A 22,325-nucleotide genomic window follows, 5' to 3' on the forward strand; every position below is an offset into this window, starting at 1 on the left:
CCCCGGGCCTACACCGCCGGGGCACCGGCTGAGGTGGGGTCACGCCCACCGGTCCCGCGGCGGCTCCGTTCAACCCGCCGGGGGCCCCGGCGATCCCGGGGGAGCCGACCTCGGGACCTGACCTCAGAATGCCGCCACACCTTTGCCAGATCCCCAGCAACTGGAGCACCCGGGGCTGATAACCAACCAGCAGAGCCTAGATCAGGGAATCGCCTAAAGCCTCCCAAGCCTACTGCGAAAAAATCGCTTCAACCACAGGGAAAAACCCCTCAAGTCTGCCATACTCACACAATCGCTGAAAGTCAGCATACGACACATCAGTCCCTCTCAGATCATGCACTGCACGCCATATCTCCAGAACCAGGCCCTCCCTAAGAGAAAGCCCAAAACCATCCATAGCCACAGGCTAGACAGTACCCTGTAACACACGTGCAAGACACGGCGAGGCCACCAGATGTTACCGCTGAGGATCAATAGATCACGCGGACACAAGTCGAGGTGTGATGAAGAAAGAGCAGAGTTTATTTTCCCCCCCAGGATTTATAGGCTTGTGACCACAGCCAGGGATTGGATGGTCAGGATAACACTTTCCCCCTGCACTGGCCATGAGAGATGCCCATCACAAGACGTGTAACAGAAAGAATGTACACATATCTATGTTTACAGTTACTGTCGTGGGAAAGTCCTTAGAAAACTATGTTAGCAAGCTCAGAAGCTGAGTTTTCAGGGCGACACCCCCTCTCTGGGCTGCTGGGGCTCATGACAAGCCAGAAGGCTCCCCTTCTCTGGCCTCACCACTCTGGCACCCCAGGAGTCCTGGATGGGCAGCACTGTCTGGGCTCCCTGTTTCAGGCTTCTGGGGTATCCCTGGGCCCCCTTGTTCATGCTCCCAACATCTGCAGGCTTCGGGAGCACCCCCAGCACTGGCATTGCCAGTTTCTGCTGCCCCCACTGCCGCTTTCCCTGCCAGCCCTGCTGGTCCCGGGCCATCCGCACGCGGCTCCGGGCTGACAATGCAGCCCCTGAGGCGGGCAGAGCAAGCCCCAGCACGGGGGGAGCCTGCATGCTCCGCTCCCTCGGGAGCCGCGCCCAGCCCCGGGCACAGAGCTCCAGCAGCCCCCATTGCCGCTCCCTCCCCAGAGACCCCCGGGGACCACCGCAGCCGGGGCTGCCTCAGAGCCAGGCAGCCCCCGAGCCCGGCTGCGTGGCCAGGGGGGCACGGCGAGCCCGGGGCCTCTGTGCCAGCGCTTGTCCCGCTCTCCCTCAGCCTCTAACCGGCCCGGCCCGGCCCCCCGAGCCCCACCAGGCCCAACACGGCCACAGCTGGCCTGGGCCGCTCCCCTCGGAGCCCTCTGCGGACACGGCACCGGCCCGGCCACACGGACCCGCCTGTGCCGGGGGCCCACGGGCCGCCCAGCGCTGCCCGGGCCTCGGCCCTGAGCACAGAGCTCTGCCCGGGGGGCTCCCGGCCCGAGGCGGCGGCTCCGGGCCCGCCCGGCCACTCCCGGCTCCCACAGCCCACCCGGGGCCGCTCCGCCCAGGCCGGGGCTGCGCCAGCGCTCCCCGCACCTGCAGGGCTGCAAACCGCTGGGCACAGCTCACAAAAACACATTCCCCCAGCCCCACAAACACAACAAAATCACAACCGGACATCACCCCCCACAAAAAAACCATCCAAACCCTAAAACCACAAACGCACCGCTTCCACCCTCTCCTCGTTCGCCTTCCCAGGGACCCCGAGCCCGCGGCAATGGCCCCGGAGCGGGACAAAAAGCTGCTCCGGCCGAGGCACTTTGAACACCCTGAGCTCTCCTCAGGGGGCCCTACAACACCGGCCTATGGAACTTTGAGGTGCAAAGGAACCATTTTGGTGCTCCCTGCGGAGGCCAGAACTGAAACTTTGTTCCTTTTGCCTCGGGCCAGAGACCCTCGGGCTGTTTTCTGCACACACTTCCAGCCCCCGGCGCTTGCAGCAGGTGCTGCCTGCAAATGTCCCACTGCCAGGGCCCTGGCCTTGCTGTCACCCGCTGGGGCTGGCCATGAACAAAACTCCTGCACTTGCATTTCCAGCTGCTGTGCAACCAGAGCTGAGGGATCTGCAGCTGCCTGAATGCAAAACCTGGCAGAGGAGCCTCTCTCGAGGGGGAAATCTCCCCCTCCTGAGCCAGCCCGGGGCAATGCTGCCATTCTCTGCTGCTGCTGCTGCTGCTGCTGCTGCTGCTGCTGCTGCTGCTGCTGGGGCACTCGGGGCTCTGGCTGAGCAGGAAAGGTGACCCTGAGGCAGGAGCTTTCCTTGGCTGCAGCAAAGGCTCGATGCACCAAGACCTTCCCGGCGCTGTGCTTGTTTGTCTTTTTCAATTAACTGTCCCTGTCAGCTCTGGGCAGAGCTCTGTAACTGGGTGTGACACTTGTCTGTGGCACTGTCGGGGTGGCCAAGGGGACCTTCCCCGAGCTGTGTGCAGAGGAATCCACAGCAGCCCAGGCCGGGGGTGCTCAGTGGCCGCTCAGTTCCGCTGACTGGACGTGGCTCTGGCCGCTTCACTTGGAGCGTCTCCAGGGAGGGAACGCTGGGGCTGCTGTCCCGGCTGTGGTGTCACTGCCAGGGGAACGCTGGGGCTGCTGGCCCGGCTGTGGTGTCACTGCCAGGGGAACGCTGGGGCTGTCCCGGCTGTGGTGTCACTGCCAGGGGAACGCTGGGGCTGCTGGCCCGGCTGTGGTGTCACTGCCAGGGGAACGCTGGGGCTGTCCCGCTCCTGCCCCACCCCATCAGCTCTGCCAGCGCCTCCAGGGCACACAAAGGCTGAGCCAAAGGGTGAGAGCTGCACAAGGGGCTGAGCTGGGATCTGGGACCCATTGGGATCATGGAGTCCAGCCCCCGGCCCTGCACAGACACCCCAACAATCGCAGCCTGTGCATCCCTGGCAGCGCTGGCCAAAGGCTCCTGGAGCTGCGGCAGCCTCGGGCCGTGCCCATTCCCTGGGGAGCCTGGCCAGTGCCCCAGCCCCCTGTGGGGGAAGAAGCTTTTGCTGATCTGCAGCCCAGCCCTGCCCTGGCCCAGCTCCAGCCGTTCCCTCGGCTCCTGTCCCTGCTCACCTGGGCAGAGATCAGAGCTTGCCCAGAGAAGCTGGGGCTGCCCCTGGATCCCTGGAAGTGTCCAAGGCCAGGTTGGAAGGGGCTTGGAGCAGCCTGGGATAGTGGAAGATGTCCCTGCCATGGCAGGGGGTGGAATGAGATGAACATGAAGGTCTCTTCCAACCTAAGGCATTCTGTGATTCTGGGATTTTGGGAGAGATGCTGAAGCTCTGGCTCAGCTTTGTAATAAATGGAATTGAATCGCGCTAACTAAACTGTAACTATTTGGAAAGTTATTTAGAAGCAATCAAAAGGATCAGTGCTACAACGCACCTCTGCAGATGTTACCTGTTAAAATTGAGGTACAGGATGTAGTTTGGAAGAGAAGTGATGTCCCAAGCTGAAAACAGCCTTGAGATGGACAAAATTAGAATGACTTTAGGCATTGGGCCTGAAAATCAGTAAATATCAGACTAATTAGTAGACTTACATAACACAACGCTTAGTACGCACGCGCAAACCTGTAAGGTTATCCAAAGGACAATGAGGATGAGGAGAAGCCTTTGCCCAAAGACCCCCAAAAGAAGACTGAAGACCCCCTAGCAACAAGTGAGGCATGCACTGTGAAGAAAAGTGATGTAAAGTCAGAAAAATCGGAAATAGGAGGAGACTTAGGGGAAACATTAATGAATGTGTATAAGCATACAGTATATAAGTTTAGCTTAAAGTGCTTTGTTTCCTATGTGAGGCAGGGTGGGAAGTCCCCTCCGTACCCCAGTCAGTTTTGTACCTCAGGTGGGGTGAGAAGCCCTCCCTGTACCCCAGTCGGTTTTGCTTATGCTTTAATCATACGGAATTACTTGCAAATTACATCTATAAATTGCATTTTTTTATTAAATTGTATTCTTTTACTAAATTGTAGTCTTTTATACGAAATTTTTATTCAATTTACTAAATTGTATTCATTTTTAATTAAACTGTTATTAACTCAAGAGACCGAGTTGTCCATATTCTAATTTCATTTAGAACAGTTTTATCTCACCCAATGTCTGGACCCAGCAGCTGCCATGGGTGGGCTCCTCCCTCTTGCTGTGGCTGTAACTCACCCAGGAGCAGCAAGTGAATCCTGTCCCTCATGGGCCAGCAAGTGCCAGAAAGGAACATTGCTCCTTGGGGAAACACAATGTCCTTGGGCTTCAGCAGAGCATTGAAATGGGCCCCCTCGAGCACCTCAGCTCCAGTGAAATCTCCTTTACTGGGCTGGGCCCAGAGATCTCCCAGAGCAGCTGCAGAGGAGTCGCTGTCAGGAGGAGGGACATTTCTCAAAGTTTGATGTAGATCAAAACAAGCTCTGTTGGTAGCTCATTCCTGTTAGTGTTCTAAATGAAATTAGAATTTTGACAACTAGGTCTATTGAGTTAATAGTAATTTAATAATAAAGAAAAAATGGATAGAATTTAGTGCATTGAATACAGTTTTGGTATAAAAGAAATACAATTTAGTAAAAGAGTACAATTTAGTAAATATATTCAGGTATATATACATATATATATGTATATATATATATAATAATATATAGTTTGTCAGTAATTAAGTATGATTAAAGCATAAGTAAAACTGACCGGAGTATGAGGAGGGCTTCTCACCCTACCTCACGTACAAAAAAAGCAATTAAAACTAAACTTATATACTGTACGCTTCTACATATTCATTCATGTTTCCTGCAAGTTTCCCCCTACTTCCAATTTTTAAATTACTATTCTTCTATGGTCCATGCTTCACTTGTTGCTAGGGGGTCTCCAGTCTTCTTTTGGTGGTCTTTTGCTTGAAGGCTTACACTCACCCTCATTGTCCTCTGGATAACCTCACAGGTTGCACGTGCGTACTAAGCCTAGTGTTATGTGAGCATTGCGCTCCACTAATTAGTCTTATCTTTTATAATTTTCAGGCCTCATGCCTAAAGTCATACCAACTTTATCCATCTCAAGGTCGATTTTGTCTTAGGACATTTCTTATCTCAAAATTACATCATCTACCTTAATTTTAACATGTAATATCTGTAGGGGGGTAAATCTGCCTTTTGACACCAATTCCCTTGATTGCTCTTAATAATAACTTTCAAAACAGTTACAATTTAGTTAGCACGAATCATTGCCATTTATTACAGAAGGGTGTGAAAACAGGAGCATTGTTTGGTGTGGCCTCCTCTCTGCCTTTCACACCTTTCAGCGCTTTGACTCAGCCAAGAGCTTTCTCCAAGAGTGCAATGAAGCAGCTGATCCTGCTCCCAGCTGTGGCTCTTCCCAGTCTCTGACCCTGCCTGGTTTTGTCCCTCTTGCTGCGCCCTCTGTTCCCCCAGGGCCCTGCCCCAGACTGAGGGATCAGATCCAGGCACTGCTGCTGCTCCCTCAGGATCAGCCCCAGTTTGGTTGTTGCTGGCAGTGCCAGTAGAAGCCGTGGCTGGAGCAGCAGGTGCTGACAGTGGTCCAAGGCCTGGGGCTGGAGGGGTCCCTGGGCTGGGGCTGGGAGGGAGCTGCCCCTTGTTCTCCCTCTGCCTCACACAGAGCTGGGCCGGGCACAAGTGGGGCAGCAGAGCCAACAGGGAGCCTGCGAGTCTCTTCCAGCCATGCCTGCTCAGAGTTTGGCCTTGGAGCTTCAGGTGGACAAAGGCAGCTGCTCTGGCCCCTCTGCGTGTGCCCGTGTTCAGCACTGCTGCTCCATCAGTCTGTGCCCAGCAACGGGGAAAAGCCTCAGCCCTGCAGGGCGGGGAGCTGCCGGGCTCTGCCTGAGCAGCTCAGCCAGCGCGAAGGGAGCTGCTCCACAGGGGAAGCCAGAGCAAAGGGCATGCCTTTTCCAGGACATGTTTTCTGTAGAAAAACAAACAAACAAACAAACAAACATGAAAAAACCATGAAAGATAAAAATTACTCGCAAACGTGTAATGAAAAATCTTCTATAACTCTGGAGTAAGAAAGAGGTAACTGATCCTTTGAAAAAGAACTCAGCTTTGATTTTAGTTCCTTAGTTTTTACACGTGCTAGTGGAAAGGATCCATTAGCTGCCTTCCTTTACAGATTTGATGGATGTTTTCCAATATTAAGATATTTTACACTGCAGTTAAAGGAATAGGAAATTGAAATACATGTTCTTCATGACTGTGTCTTGAGTGTCAAAATTTTGCAGTTTGAAACTTGGACCTAAAGCGTTGCAAATGGAAATGATAAATCCCAATGGACTGAGTGAATGCAGCTTTTCCTATGGGATGTGCAGCACTCCAAGGACTTCCTCAGTGGGGCTGTGGGTGCTTGGAGCTTTGTCCTGTGCCACTCCAGGATGTCATGAAATGGGACTTCACCTGCCACCAGCCCAGGTCACGCTCTGCCACCAGCCCAGCTCCTTGGACCTTGTGTCCCCAAAGAAGACACAAAGTGTTTCTGCTGCTCCACCTTTGCACAGATCCACAGAGAGCTGGGATTATCCCAAGTCTCCTGTCTCCATTGTGCCATATTCCTAAAGAACCAGCAGCCCATCCTGACGAATATGGTGAGTTATGTGGATGGTTGTCAGCTCCCTTTCCTGCCTAGAAATCCTGAAACTGCTTCTAAATGCTGTTCCCTTCAGTTCTTGGACACCTACTCACACAGAGCTGGGGAAAAAATCCCCTGGCCATGGCTTACAAGGTGAGTTATGCCAAAGTTAGAGCTCTGTGGGAAATCTCTATCCATCCCTATCCTTTTAATATAGCTATACATGGGGGTGTGCATGGATGTGTCTTGTATGGAAAGGAAGGAGTGTGCAAACAACGTGACTGACGCTTTCACTCTCTGTGTTCAGTCCATACTCATGGGTACAAAGATATTATGGAAACCTTTGCAAGGACAGACCTTCTGTCCATGGATTCAGAAACATCCTTCAGAGCCCCTGGCACTGACAGACCCTTCTGACCATGGATACAGAGACATCCAAGAGCCCCTGGCACCGACAGACATTGCTGCTCTTCAGCCAGTGACAGGATGAGTCCCTGAGCCTGGGGCTTGGCCTTCCTCGTGGTGAGGGGCATCAAGGAAGGCTGCAGTGTGATGGAGATTGTGATGGGCTGGGAAATCACTGGGGGAAAGGAGGGAGCAGTTGTGAAGTAAAAGGCAGGTGGGGGAGAGAACTGTTCAGAGAAGGGCTGAGCTACAGCTGGAGAAAGCTGAAAAATGACATTTGGGGTCATCCCAGATTGGTTTCTTATCAGAAGTTATGGAACAAGTTTAATTTTGGGGGGGGTGTCATGTTTTCCTTTGGAGGTGAACACTCTGCAGACTTGAGCTGCATTGCCAAAATGCTCAAGTCTCTGCTGGAGGTCACATCGTTTCTTCTTTGGCTGATCCCGGCCCGGTGCTGAGCCCAGCAGAGCCCTGGCAGAGCCCAGAGCAGCCTCAGCATCCGCAGAGCCCAGCTGCAAGGAGAGAAACCAGAAACCGCCCATCAGCTCAAGGCTCCTGTCCCCTTGTCCCAGCCACCCACGGTGCCCAGGCCATGCTGGCCGTGCTCAGAGCTGGGCCCAAAGCTGCCCATCACTGCTGCCTTTGGGAGCAGAGCAGGAGGGCAGGACATGTGCCCAGCCTGCAGCCAGCCACGGCAGATCCAGCCCCTCAGCAGCTGCCCAGAGCGGGATGCTCCTGTGCCCGCTGCCATCTCCCAAAAGCTCTTGTCCCACCCATGCCAAGGAGATGAGGACCCACCTCACACCATCTGCTGCCAGAAGAAAAGCTGGTCCCAAACGATGTCCTCAGCCATCTCCAAGGGCACGGCCCATCCACACCACACCAAGCACTTCCCGATCCAGACTGGACCCCACCTAGAATTCTTCCTTCAGAAAAACAAACAACAAATTAATGAAAATAGGTTACAGACAAAAAGGGGGAAGAAGAAAAAAGGTAAAAAATCTTATGTCTGTCAGGAGTTTAAGGAAGGCCCAACCCCTCCATTCTAGGGAAAAACCCACCCACGGGTGAGGGAGGCCCATGCTTTCTCCCTTCCCCCCTGCACTGTCGCCCAAAATCACGGTGATCCCAAAGCAAAGCAGGGGAGTGGAGCAGCCCAAGCCCTTCCTTGCCTGCACAGCAAAGCAGCCGTGCTCAGGTTCTGGAGTCCCAGCTGTGCTCCTGCCATGGGGGTTTGTTTGTGTTGGGCTGGCTGCCCCAGCCCCAGCCTGGGGCACGGTGGGTGCTGGGGGCTGTTGGCAGGACCAGGAGCCCACTCCCATTTTGTAACCACCCCAGCCCACACCCCCAGCCCTGCCAAAAACCAGCTGGGCAGCCACTGAAGAATCAGTAGCATCCACCCCAGCAAAGGCGAAACCTTTGGTTCCCGGCCAATGCACAAATCTGGGAGCATCCCCCTGGGTCTGGACTTACCTGAAAATTCTCTGTGGAGCCTGGCTTTCAAGAAGGTGCCAGAATCAAAGTCCATCATCGCCAGCTACCGCTGGCCAGGTTGAGGAAGAGGTTGTCATCCTTGCTGTTGTCCTCCATGTCCCCAGCAGCAGCAGCAGCAGCCCCACCTGGTGCAGCTTCTCCAGGGGCTCCTTCTTCCCTGGGGTGACACCAGGCTGTCAGGGTTCTGCCCAGGGCCCGGCTGTCACTGAACCAGGACAAGCAAAACCAGCTCAGATGGCGGCCACCAGTGCTGGGCAGTGCAGCTCAGCTCCAGCACAAGGGCTGCGTGTTCTCACTCGATGAGCCCTGTGCAGTGACACAGGCAGGACAAAGAAGTCTGGGTTTCTTTGCTTCTGATTGCCAGGGTATGTGTGGAGCTGTAACTTACCAGGTCCCTGCATCACTGTGCCCGTGGCTCTCTCCCTTCTTCTATGGCTGATGAATATCCTGCATCCAGGGATCACAGAACAGGTCTTCTAATGAGGGCCTGTCTAAGTAGTGCAGGGATAAACACCGCCTGATCAGAACTTGGCAATCTGGGGAGAGAAACCACAAACCACTGGTCAGCTGGAGAAGGCTCCTGTCTGCTTTGCCCCACTATACCCGTGCCCAGGCCACGCTGGATGTGCTCACAGCTGGGCCTAAACTTTCCCATCAATTCTCTGTTTTGGAGGAGAGCAGGACATGTGCCACCTCCTCAGCAGCTGCCAGAGCGGGATGCTCACAAGCCCTCTGCTATCTCCCAACACTGGTGTTCCCCCCGTGCCCAGAGATGAGGATCCACCTTGGGAGAGCCGTTGTGGCAGCGGGAGCTGGGCCCAGCTGATGTTCCAGCCCCTCCTGAAAGGGTGCTTCCCGCAGACCATCTCATGCAGCAGGATGCCCAGGGTCCAGACGGTTGCTGCCTCGCCATAGTACCATCTGAAGTTGGTCCATTCCGGGGGTCTGTATGAAAGAGTTCCTATGGAATATGGATGGAGCTCATCAGGGGGATGCTGCTGCTCCCAGAGCCTGACCCCAGCATCCCTGGGCATGTGGGGCTGCCCCAGTGGCACACGGGGTGACCTGCTGCCCTCTCGCCAGCACCTGGCACTTGTGTACAAACCCAGGGTTGGAAAAGAAGGCACTGGTGCTGGAAGAGGGCAGCAGAAACCCTGGCAAGGCCCGACCATGACACACAAAGGAAAAACCCGCTCACAGTGCTGGGGAAAAACCATACCCACATCCTCCCTGCTGGCATTGCCCAAAAAATATTATGAACCAAGGCAAAGCAGGGAAGCACAGCAGTCCAAGCCCATTCTCACCTGCACACCAAACCAGCTGGTGCACAGGTCCTGGCTCCCCCTCTCTGCTACCCCCACCCACAGGGGATTTTGTCAGGCTGGCTGCCCCAGCCCCAGCCCCAGTCCTGGGAGAATCCCTGCTGCCACACCCTGGTTGGGCCCTGAGATGTTGGGCCAGGAGATGTTGGGCCAGGAGATGCCGGGACCGGGAGCCTACCCCTGGGTGGGCTCACCTGCAAACTGAGTGTAGGCTGTGTCCTGCAGGTAGGTGCCACAGCCGAAGTCAATCAATTTTGCCTGCCCGGTGTCCAGGTCAACCAGGATGTTCTCAGGTTTGATGTCTCTGTGCAGGACCCCGCAGCTGGTGCAGTGCTGCACGGCCTCCAGCACCTGCCGGAAAAGCTCCCGCCCCTCTTCCTCCGACAGGAACCTCCGTGCCCGAATGAAATGCCGCAGGTCCTGACACCGCTCTGGGCGCTCCAGCACCATCACGATGGTGTTGGGGAGCTCAAACCATTCCAGCAGCTGCACCACACCGGAGAAGCCTGTGGACACCTTGTCCAGCAGCACTATCTCCAGTGGTGCGCTGGTGCCGTCGGGCTGCGGGAGGAGCACGGTGCCGTCAGTGGGGCTGAGCCCGTGCCAGGGCTCGGGGAGCCCTCAGCCAGCCGGGGATGCTCTGTGCCCTCCGCTGGCCCCACACCCGCTCTCCCTCCAGGTGTCCTGGTGGCTCCCACCCTGCCAGGCCCCGGCTCATCCCCGCCCGGCACGCCCCGGCTTCTGCCGCTGGCCCCGCTCACTCACCTGCTCGCCCCAGCGCCGGACGCGGTTCCGTGGCACCTTTTTGATGGCCACCTGCAAGCCAAAGGGAGCAGCGGATTCACCTCGCCGCCTACCAGTGTCCAGCCCCATCCTCCTCCGCCGGCCCCTTCTCCTCCTCCGCCCTCTCCTCCTCCTCCGCCCGCCGCTGGCCCCTCTGCTCACCGGGGCGCCATCCGAGAGCCGAGTGGCCGAGAAAACCCTGCCGAAGCCTCCGCGCCCCAGCAGCGAGCCGATCCTGTAGCGCTGCTGCAGGGCCTCCTGCGCCTTCCCTGGGGAAGAGACGCGGCCGTCAGCGCTCGGCCCGGGGCCAGGAACGGCCCCCGAGCGCTCCCCGACCTCCCCGGGCCGAGCATCCGCAGGCGTCCGCTCCTTGGAACGCGACAGCGGCGGCTCGGGGCCAGCGGCCGCGCTGCCGAGCGGCGGAGCTCGGGCCGGGGAAGCCGCAGCGGAGGCGGCGGCAACGGCTGCACCGCCTGTGTCCTCCGCGGGCCCCGGGAGGAGCCGGGACCAGGGCCGGGACCAGGGCCAGGGCCGGGGCAGGGCTCGGAGCAGGCGGAGCCAAAGGGCGGCGATACCGCCCCAGCCCCAGGCACTGAGGCCCGCCCAGAAGCGCCAGCGCCAGCTCGGCCAGAGCCGGGCGGAGGCGAGAGCGAGGCGGGACGCCCGGGGCCGGCGCCGGGGCCGGGGCCGGGGCCAGGGGCGGGCCGGGGGCATGTCCCGGGCGGGCAAGGGGAGAGGGGAACTGGGAGAGGAGGGGAACACAGAGAAAAGGAGATCGGGAATGGGTGAGGGACCGCGGGAGAGAGGGTGGAACAGCGGGAGAAGGAGAGGAGAATATAAAGAGGGGCAATAATTCCGCTTCTTTCGCTCTGCTTTCTCTTTGCGCTGCTGCTGCCGCTGCTGCTGCTGCTGCTGCCGCTGCTGCCGCTGCAACTGAAGCACCGGGGCCGTTTGTCCCCGGGGCCGTTTGTCCGTTGCCCGCTCGGCCCCGCGCCGAGCCCCGCGCTCCCCGGGCAGCCCCTGAGCCTGGCCAAACACGGGAACTTTGCCGTGTTGAGCCAAGAGCCAGAGTCTTGATTCCTGCACAGGGGCACAGCAATGCCCTTGGCTGCTGCTGTGCCTTGTCCCTGCTGAGTGTCAGACACTGTCTGAGCACATTCCCTGAATGCAGAATTTGTACCTGACCCAAGCACTGCACTTGTGTCTCCAGCATTGCTTTCCAAGAAAAACAGGGGAAGGAAAATTGCGTGTAGATCATGGTATTTTACAATGTCTAAAACTTGCCAAGTGATGGATCTTAGAGGTGAGATCCATTTAGAATGAATGGGATGGAGAACTAGTGCAAGATGGAAAAGGGAAACATAAAAATATATAGAGAAAAACATATTGGTCATTTCTTTTGATTTTATTTTCATTTCTTAAAAAAGCTGTTTCAGTTTTCCCAGAATCTTCACAGTCCTGTCTTTTCTTTCCAAAAACCTGTCCTGAAGAACAAGGTGCAGCTCCTGTCTCAAGATGTGCCCCCAGCTGCAGCTTTTCTTGGCTTCCCACACTGTGTGTGCAGCACAACTCTTGCAGCAAAGCAGGACAAATTACCTGAAGAACTTGACAACTTGTTCTTGCTTTTCCTTGTGGACAGGGGAGTTGTGCCATTGGTACGGTTTGCATTGTTACTCTTCTACCCGAAGAAAACATGATGAGCTGCCAGGAATTGTTAGGGAATACAAGCCTGGCTGAATGTGGAGAAAGAATCTCCAGAGCCTGCAGCCAGCAGTGGAGAGCTCATCATTCCAATAGCACCATGGACACCTTGAAAGTGATCTGGAACATGAAAATGGGCTGACAGAGGGAGTTTGTTTGTGTGTTCAGTGTAGATGATTCTACATCTCTTGCACTGGTACAAATCAAGAGCACAATCAGTTGTTGATAAGCACCAGAACATAATAATCTGGACCTCTCAGTAGATGAGAGAAAGAATGTGAAAAAGACAAATGCAGGGAATGACTTGGTGAACTTTGTCTGTAAGAAGGTTGATTTTTATCCTAATAATTCCCAGTTCATTGCCTTTGTTTTTGTCCCTTTTGGCAAGCCTGTTTGCATGGCAGATTCCCCAGGAAATGAGAACCTGGAGCTTGTGGAAGTGCCTGAAAGGTGCCCTGTTCTTCTGCAGGGACACTCAGGCTGAAACAGGAGCCTGAGGCCTCTCTTGGGAAGCCTCCTCGGAGCTGGAATTTGTGCCATGCCAGGAGAGGAGGAGGGGGAGGACGATGGGAGCTGTGTGTGAGGAGCAGGAGGTTTGGGCCGCAGGACATTCCGTCTGTGCCGCTGCCCCGCAATGGGCGGCCGTGCCCGGGGCTCTGGGCCTGCCCCGCGTGCGCTGAGCTCCCGACACTGCGGGAGCTGCCCGGGCTGGGCTCAGGTTCCCACTGGGACTGGGCAGCAGGCTGGGCTCCAGCTGGGATCAGCAGCAGCTGGAAATACCTCTGGGCATCTCCACTTTCTGGAGAAAAGTGCTCGGAAAAAATAATTAAGTGACAAGTTCTGTTTTTTCTTTCTCCTGGTGGATTTTTTCATTTTATTTGCCACTGCAGAGGCAATTTCTGTGATGGCCTCTGTCACTTGATTCTATTTCAGCAGCAGCAGCAGCAACAGGGCTGTGTTTGAGCACTGCAAATGTCAGCTGTGTGGCTTTCATTCCCCTCGACTTAGTGCTCAGGGACATGAGAGCATTTCAAAATCTGCTACTCATGATGTCTGAGACAAAAAATCCTGAGTTACTGATCACAAAAGCACAGTGGGTAGCACTGATTGAAAGAGGCAATTGCAGTTTTGCAGATAAAATCAGGTGGCAAGCAGAAGAGGGACAAAAGCAGACGAGATCTACAATGTCCAAGGCAAAGGCACCAACAGCCTCCTGCTGTCACCTCAGGGTGAGGAAAACAGAGCTGAAAACATCGCTGGAACCCGATCCTTTCTTCCTCTTGTGATAAACGGGCCAGGAGACCAGCTCCTTTTAAAAAGGCCATTATTAAGCAGCACAGCTCTGGGGTGGGGGCCCGAGGGGTCGCGCACATCGCCACTGCTCCCACTGGACACCGCAGAAGAGGAGGATCCGTGCAGCTCTGTCACTAGGGCAGAGCTGGGCCTTCCTTCCTCACGGGAGTCCCCGGGAAGACTCGTTCTTTAGGGCTCATAGTCTAGGCTGTCATCCCAGTCGAGTCTCCTCGAGGTTACGTCGGCCTCTGGAAAGAAGTCAGGGGGACTCCTCTGGGTCTTCCTTGTTAGATGGTGCTGGTTCTATTCCTTCCCTTTTGCGTGGCTCGTTGTTTTGGGGTCTTTTCCAGTCTGGGTGCATCCCATAAGTCTCTGGTCTCTCTCGTTTGCATAAAAGTCAGTATGTCATCCTCCTCCTCAGGACGGTACAGCAGCTTGGGGCAGGGGTACAGTGTTGCCATGTGGGAGTCTAGGAGCAGTGGGGGCAGTGCCTGGCTGAACACAGAACAAGAAACACAGGGTACAGCAACTTGGGAGAGGGGGCAGGGCCTGGCTGAACAAGGAACAAGAAATATGGGGTACAGCAATTTGCGACAGGGGTACAAGGGTAAGTGAACCTGGGACGGGTACAAGGTAAGTAAGGAGTTTACAAACAGCAACTGTAACATATTATTCTTAACAATATCCTGGGACAGGGGTACAAGGTAAGTAAGGAGTTTACAAACAGCAACTGTAACATATTATTCTTAACACTCTGAGGGCTGGCTCAGGGCAGCAGAGGCGGGCCCTGAGGAAGCCTGAGGGCTGTTTGTGGGGGATTGTTGCTGTAGTCCAGAACTGCCCTGGCAAAAGCCCTGGGGAGCCGAGGCAGGAGCAGGTGGGAAGGGCCGGCGCTGCTGCTGCTCGTGGCCGGGAGCCCCGGCCGGGCCGGGCCGGCGCCCGCTGCGCTGCGGCTGCTGCTGCTGCCAGAGCCGGGCGGGACTCGGGGACAGGGAATGGACACGGGGGGACAGCAAAGGCCTTGGGGGCTGCAGGGATGTTGGTGCTCGGGCCAGCGCCAGCACAGAGCTTCAGCCCGCAATGAAGCCCGAGGGAAACGCTGGCGAAAGGCTCCATTCAGCCTTTCTTTACTCGGCGCTGTGAAGGGACCGAGATAAAAGGAGAACAAGCAGGGCCCGACCCCTTCTCCTTTGGGAGGAGCCCCGCGCCTGGGGCTGTGAGGGGCCGTGAGGGGCTGTGAGGGGAAATGAAGGGCTGTGAGGGGCGATGAGAGGGTCTACAGGGCCATGAGAAGTTCCATGGAGCCATGAGGGGCTGTGAGGGGCCATGAGGAGCCTCAGACCTGGCAGGAGGGGGTCCCACCCTGTCCCCAGGGCAGGGCAGCCGTGAGGGGCTGTGAGTGCAGACGTGGCAGCAGAGCAGGCTTGGGGCAGCTCTGGGAGGGGATGAGACCCTTCCCCAGCTCCAAACCACACCAGACCCACCATTAACAGGATTTTCTGTCTTTAGAATGCACTGGCAACTTGGAGTTGAGTGTACAGTTAAATCCCAGTGGGAAAAGCAAGAGACTTTCAGTCATTGTTTTTCAATGTGTGTTTCACATACATTTCAGTGTGACATCCAGCCATTGTTATTAATGTCTAAGATTTAAAAGTGTTACCAATGAAAAGTAATACTAATAAATAATAATAACATCAAGAACAAGAAATGATGCCCTGAATCCCAACAATAAGCTCAGAAACATCATTTTGTTTGTAGTAATAGATTAGTACTAAAGGACTAAAAGTTTTAATTTGTAATTCAGACAAAAGACGTTTCATCTTTTTCCAAGGTTCTGGTCCCCTTCCACCAGGGTCATTTCCTTTACTCTCCCACTTTCTAATAGTTAGAAAGGAGTTAAGCACACCAGAAAAGGCAACAGCTCCTGTTTCAAAGGGAAGCAGCCACCACTCCAGGGAACCTGAATTGTCCCCAGGCACGTGTGTGCACTTGAAGGGTGAGCAGGTGTTGGGGACAGAGATCTCAAACTCCTTCTAAGGCTGTGAGAAACCCACAAGTGGCAAATTATCATTGTGGGTCAACTCCAGCTGAAATTCCATTCCCCCACACCCTCCAAATTGGCAGGCAGGGCTGGGCTCTGGCACGGTTCATTTTGGTTGCCTTGTGTTGCCTGGCAGGGAAGTGATCCTATCAACTCTGGTACTGATGGATTGTGGTATGGCTGCTGAAGGAGGAGAGGGAATCTCAGCAGACAGGAAAGTCTCTTCTCCTTTCTCCCTGCAGAACCCCCTCTCCAAAGAGAAATGCCTGTGCTGGGTTTCCATGGGACCCCTTCCCTCAGCCCAGTGTCTGACCCTCTGTGTGCTCTGCAGGAACCAAAGCCAGAGGAGGCCCAATATCAGTCACCACATGGTCCCCACACAGCAGGAGAAAGCACTGCTTGCAGTGGGACTGCTGATCAGTGACCCATTCTGATTCCATCCACCCACTCCTCTCAGGCACAGACACCAGAAGGATCCCAGGAAAGCCACAGTGCTCTACCAGATGCCAGGAGCACTCCCTGCTGTGGCCTCAGGGATGCTGGGTGACCTGGCTGATGAGCATCTCTGGCTGGTGATGGAATGTGTGGATGGAGGCCCTTGACAGGAGGTTGTTTGAGATAGGTGTGGGGCTGAAGGAGAGATGGCAGCTGTCAGTCGGGAGGGCAGGGACCCCGCTTGTGAGTCCATTGCCTTGGACACCCTCAGCCACAGGATGTCCATGAAGTCACACAAGGCTTTGGCACTTGCAGCCTTCTTTTCCCCAAGTTCCTGCTTTCTGTACATTTACAGCAGAGAACCTTGTTTGTTTTTAGAACTAGAATAAAGATCCCAGAGGGAACAAGCCTTGCTGGTTTTAATCAGAAGCATCAGTGACCAAAAGTTGTATTTCCTTGTGTGGTGTCCTCATTTGCTGCATTTTCTGAGTTCGTCTTGGATCCTTTGGAGGGCAATAGGTTGTGCCCTCTGAGGATCCTTTGTGCTCCTTGGTGACCCAGGAGAACCTTCCAGGCGGTTTTTGGGTGAGCTGCTGCTGTGATGTCACAGGAATGTTGCCATGTCCTTGTGGCGTTCCCGTTGCTGTGGGGCACAGAGGCCTCAGTGTCAGAGCGGCTCTGGGTGCCTGCTCATTGCCTGAGGATCCTCCTGCCTGAGGCATTCTCAGCAGCCAGCCCAGCCCCTGACGGGTGTCCTTCTGTCCTGGCAGGGGGACAGACAGTCTGCAGACGTGTGCAGCACAGCCAAAATGATCCAGTAAGTGGTTGCTGCAGTTTGCACTCTGGACTCTGGGCCTTCTTATGGGTATTTTTTAACCCACTTGGCCCCTAAGTCGAGGATTTCCCCAGGTGCACCATATGTGCCTTTGGGATTGCTGTGGGCTTTCTGTTCTTCCTTTGGAACAGAGGTAATTTTGAAAGCAAATTGCCATTAAATGCCATATGTTTGGGAGAGCTCGTGTCAACATCTTCTTAAAAAAAGGGTTTGTTTCTAAGCCAGCAGGGTGTGCACAGCATTTGGAATGGAGCCTGGGGGGGTTCTGTTCCCCAAGAGGAGAGTCTGTGGCAGTGGACCCTGGCACTCCCTCCGTTTGCAGATCCAGCCAAAAAACAGGACACAGCCTAATATTTTTTGCTGTTCTCTTGCCTGCTGTGTGATCCAAAAGGACTGTGGCTCCAGGAGGGAAGTTGTGAAAGGAAAATGCTCTCTTGGTATTGACTTGTTGTGTGGGAGTTTCCAGCACAGGCAGCTTTTTCTTTTATCAGCGTCTGGTTCAGGTGAAGGTCACCTCACACATGGATACTGCAAAGCTCCTTCTTCAGTGAGAGGGAAAGGAACCTTGCCTCGATCTTCTCGAGTGTGGCCTGGCTGGCTCAGTGATGAGTTTTCTCTTCACTTGAGTTTCGAGCCAGCATATGTTTGTGGGGTTCACTGATTTTCTTCAAGAATTCAAGTCTATAGAGCGAGTAAAGAAATCAGGGGGGGACTCTTTCTGGTTTGCATTCCACAGCTTATTTCTGTGAAGGGGAATCCAAAGGACGAGAGACAAAGGATTTGGGGTCTGGGGGTTGTATTTTCACAGGGTTTCTCGGAGGGAGGGAACATCAGAGAAAGAACCAATTATTTTTCTCAGTTAGTACATCTTACAAACTTTCTACAAATCAAGGTTACACACACCAGGATTAGAAATAGCAGACATCAACTTCTTCAAATGCCCACAAAGGTGTAGGAGTATTCTCCACAGAGGGGCAGAGGGGGAGAGGGGGGGAGGCTGGTTTCCTGGCAATACAGGGGGGAAAGAAAGGGAAGGGAAGCACACCCTCCCAGCTTCCATAGCTCAGAGGCATTCTGGGACAGGAAAAGCAAAGTTACAAACTTCCGTGTTGGAAAGAAGGGTCTCCTGGGCTAAAGAAACTTCAAGCATCTGGAAATGCCAACAGGGTCTTCTCTTTACTCTATCCGGCCTCTCGCCGTGGGGCTGAGGAGAGAAACTTCAGTAACCGTGGGAACTTGACACCAGGTAAACAGTTAGGAGAAAGAGAAGCTGGGGGGAAAATCGCAACTAAAAGAGGGTGTTAGCGTTCAGGAACACACATAACCACGAATGGTTATATGAAGGTGCTTTATTTAAAGAGCTCTGGGTGTCAGGGGTACACATACCCAAATCTGACCCGACTTGGGTTTCGAGTTGAACATATTTTATACTCTATCATTATGCAACTTACATATTAATTATTAAACTTACATTGTTCTATTGTAAGCATTGTTTTTACCCAAGCATGAATTTCTCGTAATCCCCCCTTAGCCCCCTAACATGGTTCCCCATGTTCTCTAAACAATAATTATATCTAATCACATCTAACAATTGTATCATTTATCATATACTGACTACACAAGTGCAGCTTGACCTGGTCTTTAGCAAGCACAAGGCCTAACGTTTCCAGGGCCTGCTTTTCCCAGGGCTTTCCAAACCTAACTTTTTTCTAAGTCCCCAAATTTTCTAAGATTTTAAGGCCTTTTACTATCATTTCCCCCCTTTGAAAGCATTTTCACTTCACTATAAGTGCAAATGTTTTCACTTGATACAGTCCTTTGTTTCTGAGTTTATACTTGGTGTTCTTCAAATCCTCGATTGATGTAAACGTTGTCCTGGATGCTGTCACGAAATGGAGAACTAGAGGATGGTGGGTGTAGATCTCGCGTCAGTGCCTTTATTATCTTCTGGTTCCAGGACGTTTTCTTCTGTATTTCTCTTTTTAAGATGCTGTAAACTAACCAAATTGCTAAAAATACAATTAGTAAAATTATCACATTCTCAATGATAGATTTAATCCATGAATTCACATTCCACCCTAACCCTTTGAAGATTTTACCTAACCAACTTGTAGTCAAATCCTTTTGCTCTTCCTGTGCTTCATGCTCTATTTGTTGCAACTGATTGATGTCATGTTCTGCATCTGCAGTTACATTTGGGATGTGGATTGCAATCCCATTGCATTGGGATGCAATGATCAATCTGTCCCCTTAAAAAAAAACTTCACACTCTCTATGTTCTTTCAAAAGTAATAAGTTGTAATTGGACGTTTAATTCTTTAAATCTTTCCCGGATGACTCTTGCTAGTCTATCTACCTGACCTGTTTCTCTATTCTGACAGTTTGCTATTTGCTCTAGGGCCCACCCAAATTTCACTCTACTAGAGGGTTCTTGCTAAGTGTCATCTTGATTCTATTCTTATCCTAATCTTTCCTACCTATGCCTGTGTCTTGCCACTGAGTTGATTTTGCCATTGTTAGCATCCGTACTAAGATTAATTTTTGCTTTAGCAATTTTACCAATGCTTCTGCACCCCAATGACATTTGTTATGTTTCATTTGTAGAACTTCTCTCATTATCAAGGGGGTTAACACTATTTGTCTTTGTGCAGTTACATACCATTCTTCTGAATCCTTTTGTGCATTTAGCAAATGTCCCAATTTCTCATCTTTTATTGAATATTTTGGTTTTGGAGACAAATTAAATTGAGAAACATTAGTCTTTAAAGGTATCAATGCCATTGTTGTTTGCACTTCTCGAGCAATCTGTCGGGCTGTCCAGTCTGCTTTTCAATTTCCCTCTACTCAATTCTAATGTTCTGGTTAAGGCAACCAGTTCTGCCCTCTGGGCAGATGTACTTGGTGATAATGCTTTTGCCTCCACTATTGTACTGACTGTTGTTACCACATATCCAGCGTATCTGGTCCTGTTCTCCACCAAGCTGCTTCCATCTGTGAATAGCTCCAATTCTGGTTGCTCTAGTGGGATGTCTTTTAGGTCTTCCCTTGCCGAATAGGTGTACTCTATTACTTCTACACAGTCATGCTCTAATGGGCCTTTTTCAGTTGTGGTACCCTCATGCTCTAATGGGCCTTCTTCAGTTGTGGTACCTAGGAAAAAAAGCTGGATTCAAGAGGTTAATTGTCTTTAGTGTGAATTCATCCTGCTCAGTCAGGATTACCTGGAATTTCATCATCTTGCTTGGAGATAGCCAATGGCCCCCCTTTTGTTCTAAAACAGTGGTCACCATGTGTGGTACATAGACATCTATATGTCTACCCATCGTGAGTTTCCTGGCTTCTTGGATCAGCATCACAGTGGCTGCAACTGCCCACAGGCATGAAGGCCATCCGGCACTCACGTTGTCAAGTTGTTTGGAGAAGTAGCCTACTGGCCTTTTCCAGCTTCCCAGACGCTGGGTTAGTATTCCCAGAGCTAGGTGTGATCTTTCATGCACAAACAGCTGAAAGTCTTTGGATAAATCAGGCAATCCTAATGCTGGAGCAGTTGTCAATGCTTTCTTCAGCTTGAGGAAGGCCTCCTTCTGTGGTTTGCCCCAGGTAAACAGCTGTGTCTTCTGGGCTTCATACAGGGGTTTTGCAATTAGTCCATAGTCCATGATCCACAGGTGGCACCACCCTGTCATCCCGAGGAAAACTCGCAGCTCATGTAGGTTCTGGGGCTCTGGAATAGCACAAATAGCTTGAATACGATTAGTACCCAGCTTACGTTGCTTTTGTGAGATTTCACACCCCAGGTAAATCACAGTCTGTTGGGCAATTTGTACCTTTTCTTTAGACACCTCATATCCTCCCATTCCCAGCAAATTTAAAATTTCAATTGTTACCTTTATGCAGGTTGTTTTCTCTTCTGTAGTTGTCAGTGTATCATCAACATACTGTAACAGCAGGTATTGTTTTCTGGTACTTGCCCATTCTTGGTCCAAATCTCCAGCTCCTTTGCCAGCTGGCTTCCAAATAGGGTTGGACTGTTCTTGTATCTTTGTGGGAGTCATGTTCAGGTGAGCTGAGTTTTCCTTCCATTTTCTGGATTTTCCCATTCAGAGGCAAACAGTTTCTTACTTTCTTTGTCAAGGGGTATGCAGAAAAAGGCATCTTTTAAATCAGTTACAGTAAACCATTTCTATTTCTCTTTTACGGATGTTAACAGAGTGCAAGGATTAGCTACCACTGGGTAAATATCTTCAGTTATTCTATTATTGCTTTCAAATCCTGTACTAGTCTGTATTGGTCAATACAAAATTTGGGCTCTAGTGTTAACTACAGAAATAATAGGTGCATGTTTAGGACCCACCATTGCTAAAATCAGTATGTCTCCAGTTTTGTTATTTCTAGTGAGCATTTTAAATAAAACTAACTTCCACCTCTCTGCTCACCCATGAGAGGCAGAGTTACCAGTTTCCGTGATTCTAAAGCTGTTTGGGTTCCACTCCCAGAAGCTGAGAAGGAGACTGCTTTGGCTCACAGCCCAGAGCCTGTGGAGGTGCGCTGGGTCATACAATGGGGCATTCGATACAATGAACCTGGGACAGTGCCAATTAACGACTACTTTACTCAACTTTTAAGTGATAAGCCACTCATTATATTTTGGAGACCCCTTTCTTTATTTCTAGTGACCACTAATACTGGCAATTAGAGATTTGTTTTCTCTTTTTTTTTTTGGGTTTTCATTAAGAGAACCAATGTATCTATCACCCTTTGCTTTCTCTGATTTTTTCCTTATGGGATTTTTACAGGTCCATAATTTCAGTTTTCACAGGTAACAGCATTGGTGATTCATAACTAACAATTAATTTTCTTTTGTGTATCATTTGTAAGCAGACAGCTTTCTAAATATTTTTCAGTAGTTGGTTGGGGGTACAAACTATAGCAGTCAAGTCCCCCCTTTCCAAGGGGTTAAGCCCCTCGGCCCAATAAGCTGTATGCTGAGTTAGGGACCATGGGCTATGTCTGTATCTTGCTATTAAGAAGACCTCATGTACCCAGTGCTCATTCGATTCCTGTTCTCTCAACCGAATTTGATCACCTTCAGTGAGACACTCGAAATACGTATTCTGTCTCTGACTCGTGAAGGAGACACCCATACTCCCTTTTTCTTTTCTTTTTTTCTTTTTCTTCTTTTTTCCCTTTTTTTTTTTTCCTATTTTTATTTCTATTTTAGTAGTTATATGCAGACCAAGATCCTTATCATTGATATAATTATATTCTATTATAATATAGTAGTAATAGTATATTATATTCTATTATAATATATAATATAATTATATTATAAAATTATATTATTTAATTAAAAATTATATTTTTAATTAGAGGCTTCAAACTAGGACAGCAGTGTTCCCCACAATTTTATCCAAGTT

The 22,325-nt window shown here is 51.9% G+C and overlaps 1 protein-coding gene and 1 long non-coding RNA gene across 2 annotated transcripts; both read right to left on the reverse strand.

Moving 5' to 3' along the window:
* Nucleotides 1-5,205: 5,205 nt before the first annotated feature.
* LOC111944821 (serine/threonine-protein kinase pim-1-like) lies at nucleotides 5,206-11,730 on the reverse strand. The gene is made up of 8 exons (XM_086858547.1): nucleotides 10,766-11,730; nucleotides 10,586-10,636; nucleotides 10,015-10,381; nucleotides 9,283-9,459; nucleotides 8,887-9,034; nucleotides 8,478-8,703; nucleotides 7,803-7,930; nucleotides 5,206-7,516 (listed from the first exon to the last, which is right to left on the reverse strand). The coding sequence occupies exons 1-5, from the start codon at nucleotides 11,315-11,317 to the stop codon at nucleotides 8,928-8,930; spliced, it is 1,254 nt and encodes a 417-aa protein (XP_086714673.1). The 5' UTR covers nucleotides 11,318-11,730; the 3' UTR covers nucleotides 5,206-7,516; nucleotides 7,803-7,930; nucleotides 8,478-8,703; nucleotides 8,887-8,927.
* A 6,509-nt stretch (nucleotides 11,731-18,239) lies between these two features.
* On the reverse strand, nucleotides 18,240-21,605 carry LOC147649754 (uncharacterized). The gene is made up of 2 exons (XR_015278189.1): nucleotides 20,796-21,605; nucleotides 18,240-20,632 (listed from the first exon to the last, which is right to left on the reverse strand). It is a non-coding gene; the product is annotated as an uncharacterized LOC147649754 (long non-coding RNA).
* Between the last annotated feature and the right edge of the window lie 720 nt (nucleotides 21,606-22,325).

Source organism: Cyanistes caeruleus, chromosome 20, assembly GCF_971803275.1.
Source record: "Cyanistes caeruleus chromosome 20, bCyaCae1.hap1.1, whole genome shotgun sequence".
NCBI classification, from domain to species: domain Eukaryota; kingdom Metazoa; phylum Chordata; class Aves; order Passeriformes; family Paridae; genus Cyanistes; species Cyanistes caeruleus.

Excerpts from the sequence above, each read along its gene's own strand:
- LOC111944821 (XM_086858547.1), bottom strand. The coding sequence starts at position 11,317 with ATGCCCCCGGCCCGCCCCTGGCCCCGGCCCCGGCCCCGGCGCCGGCCC. Across the intron at positions 10,637-10,765 it reads GGCTCTCGGATGGCGCCCCG|GTGGCCATCAAAAAGGTGCC; the intron begins GTGAGCAGAGGG and ends TTTGGCTTGCAG. Across the intron at positions 10,382-10,585 it reads TCCGGCGCTGGGGCGAGCAG|CCCGACGGCACCAGCGCACC; the intron begins GTGAGTGAGCGG and ends CTCCTCCCGCAG.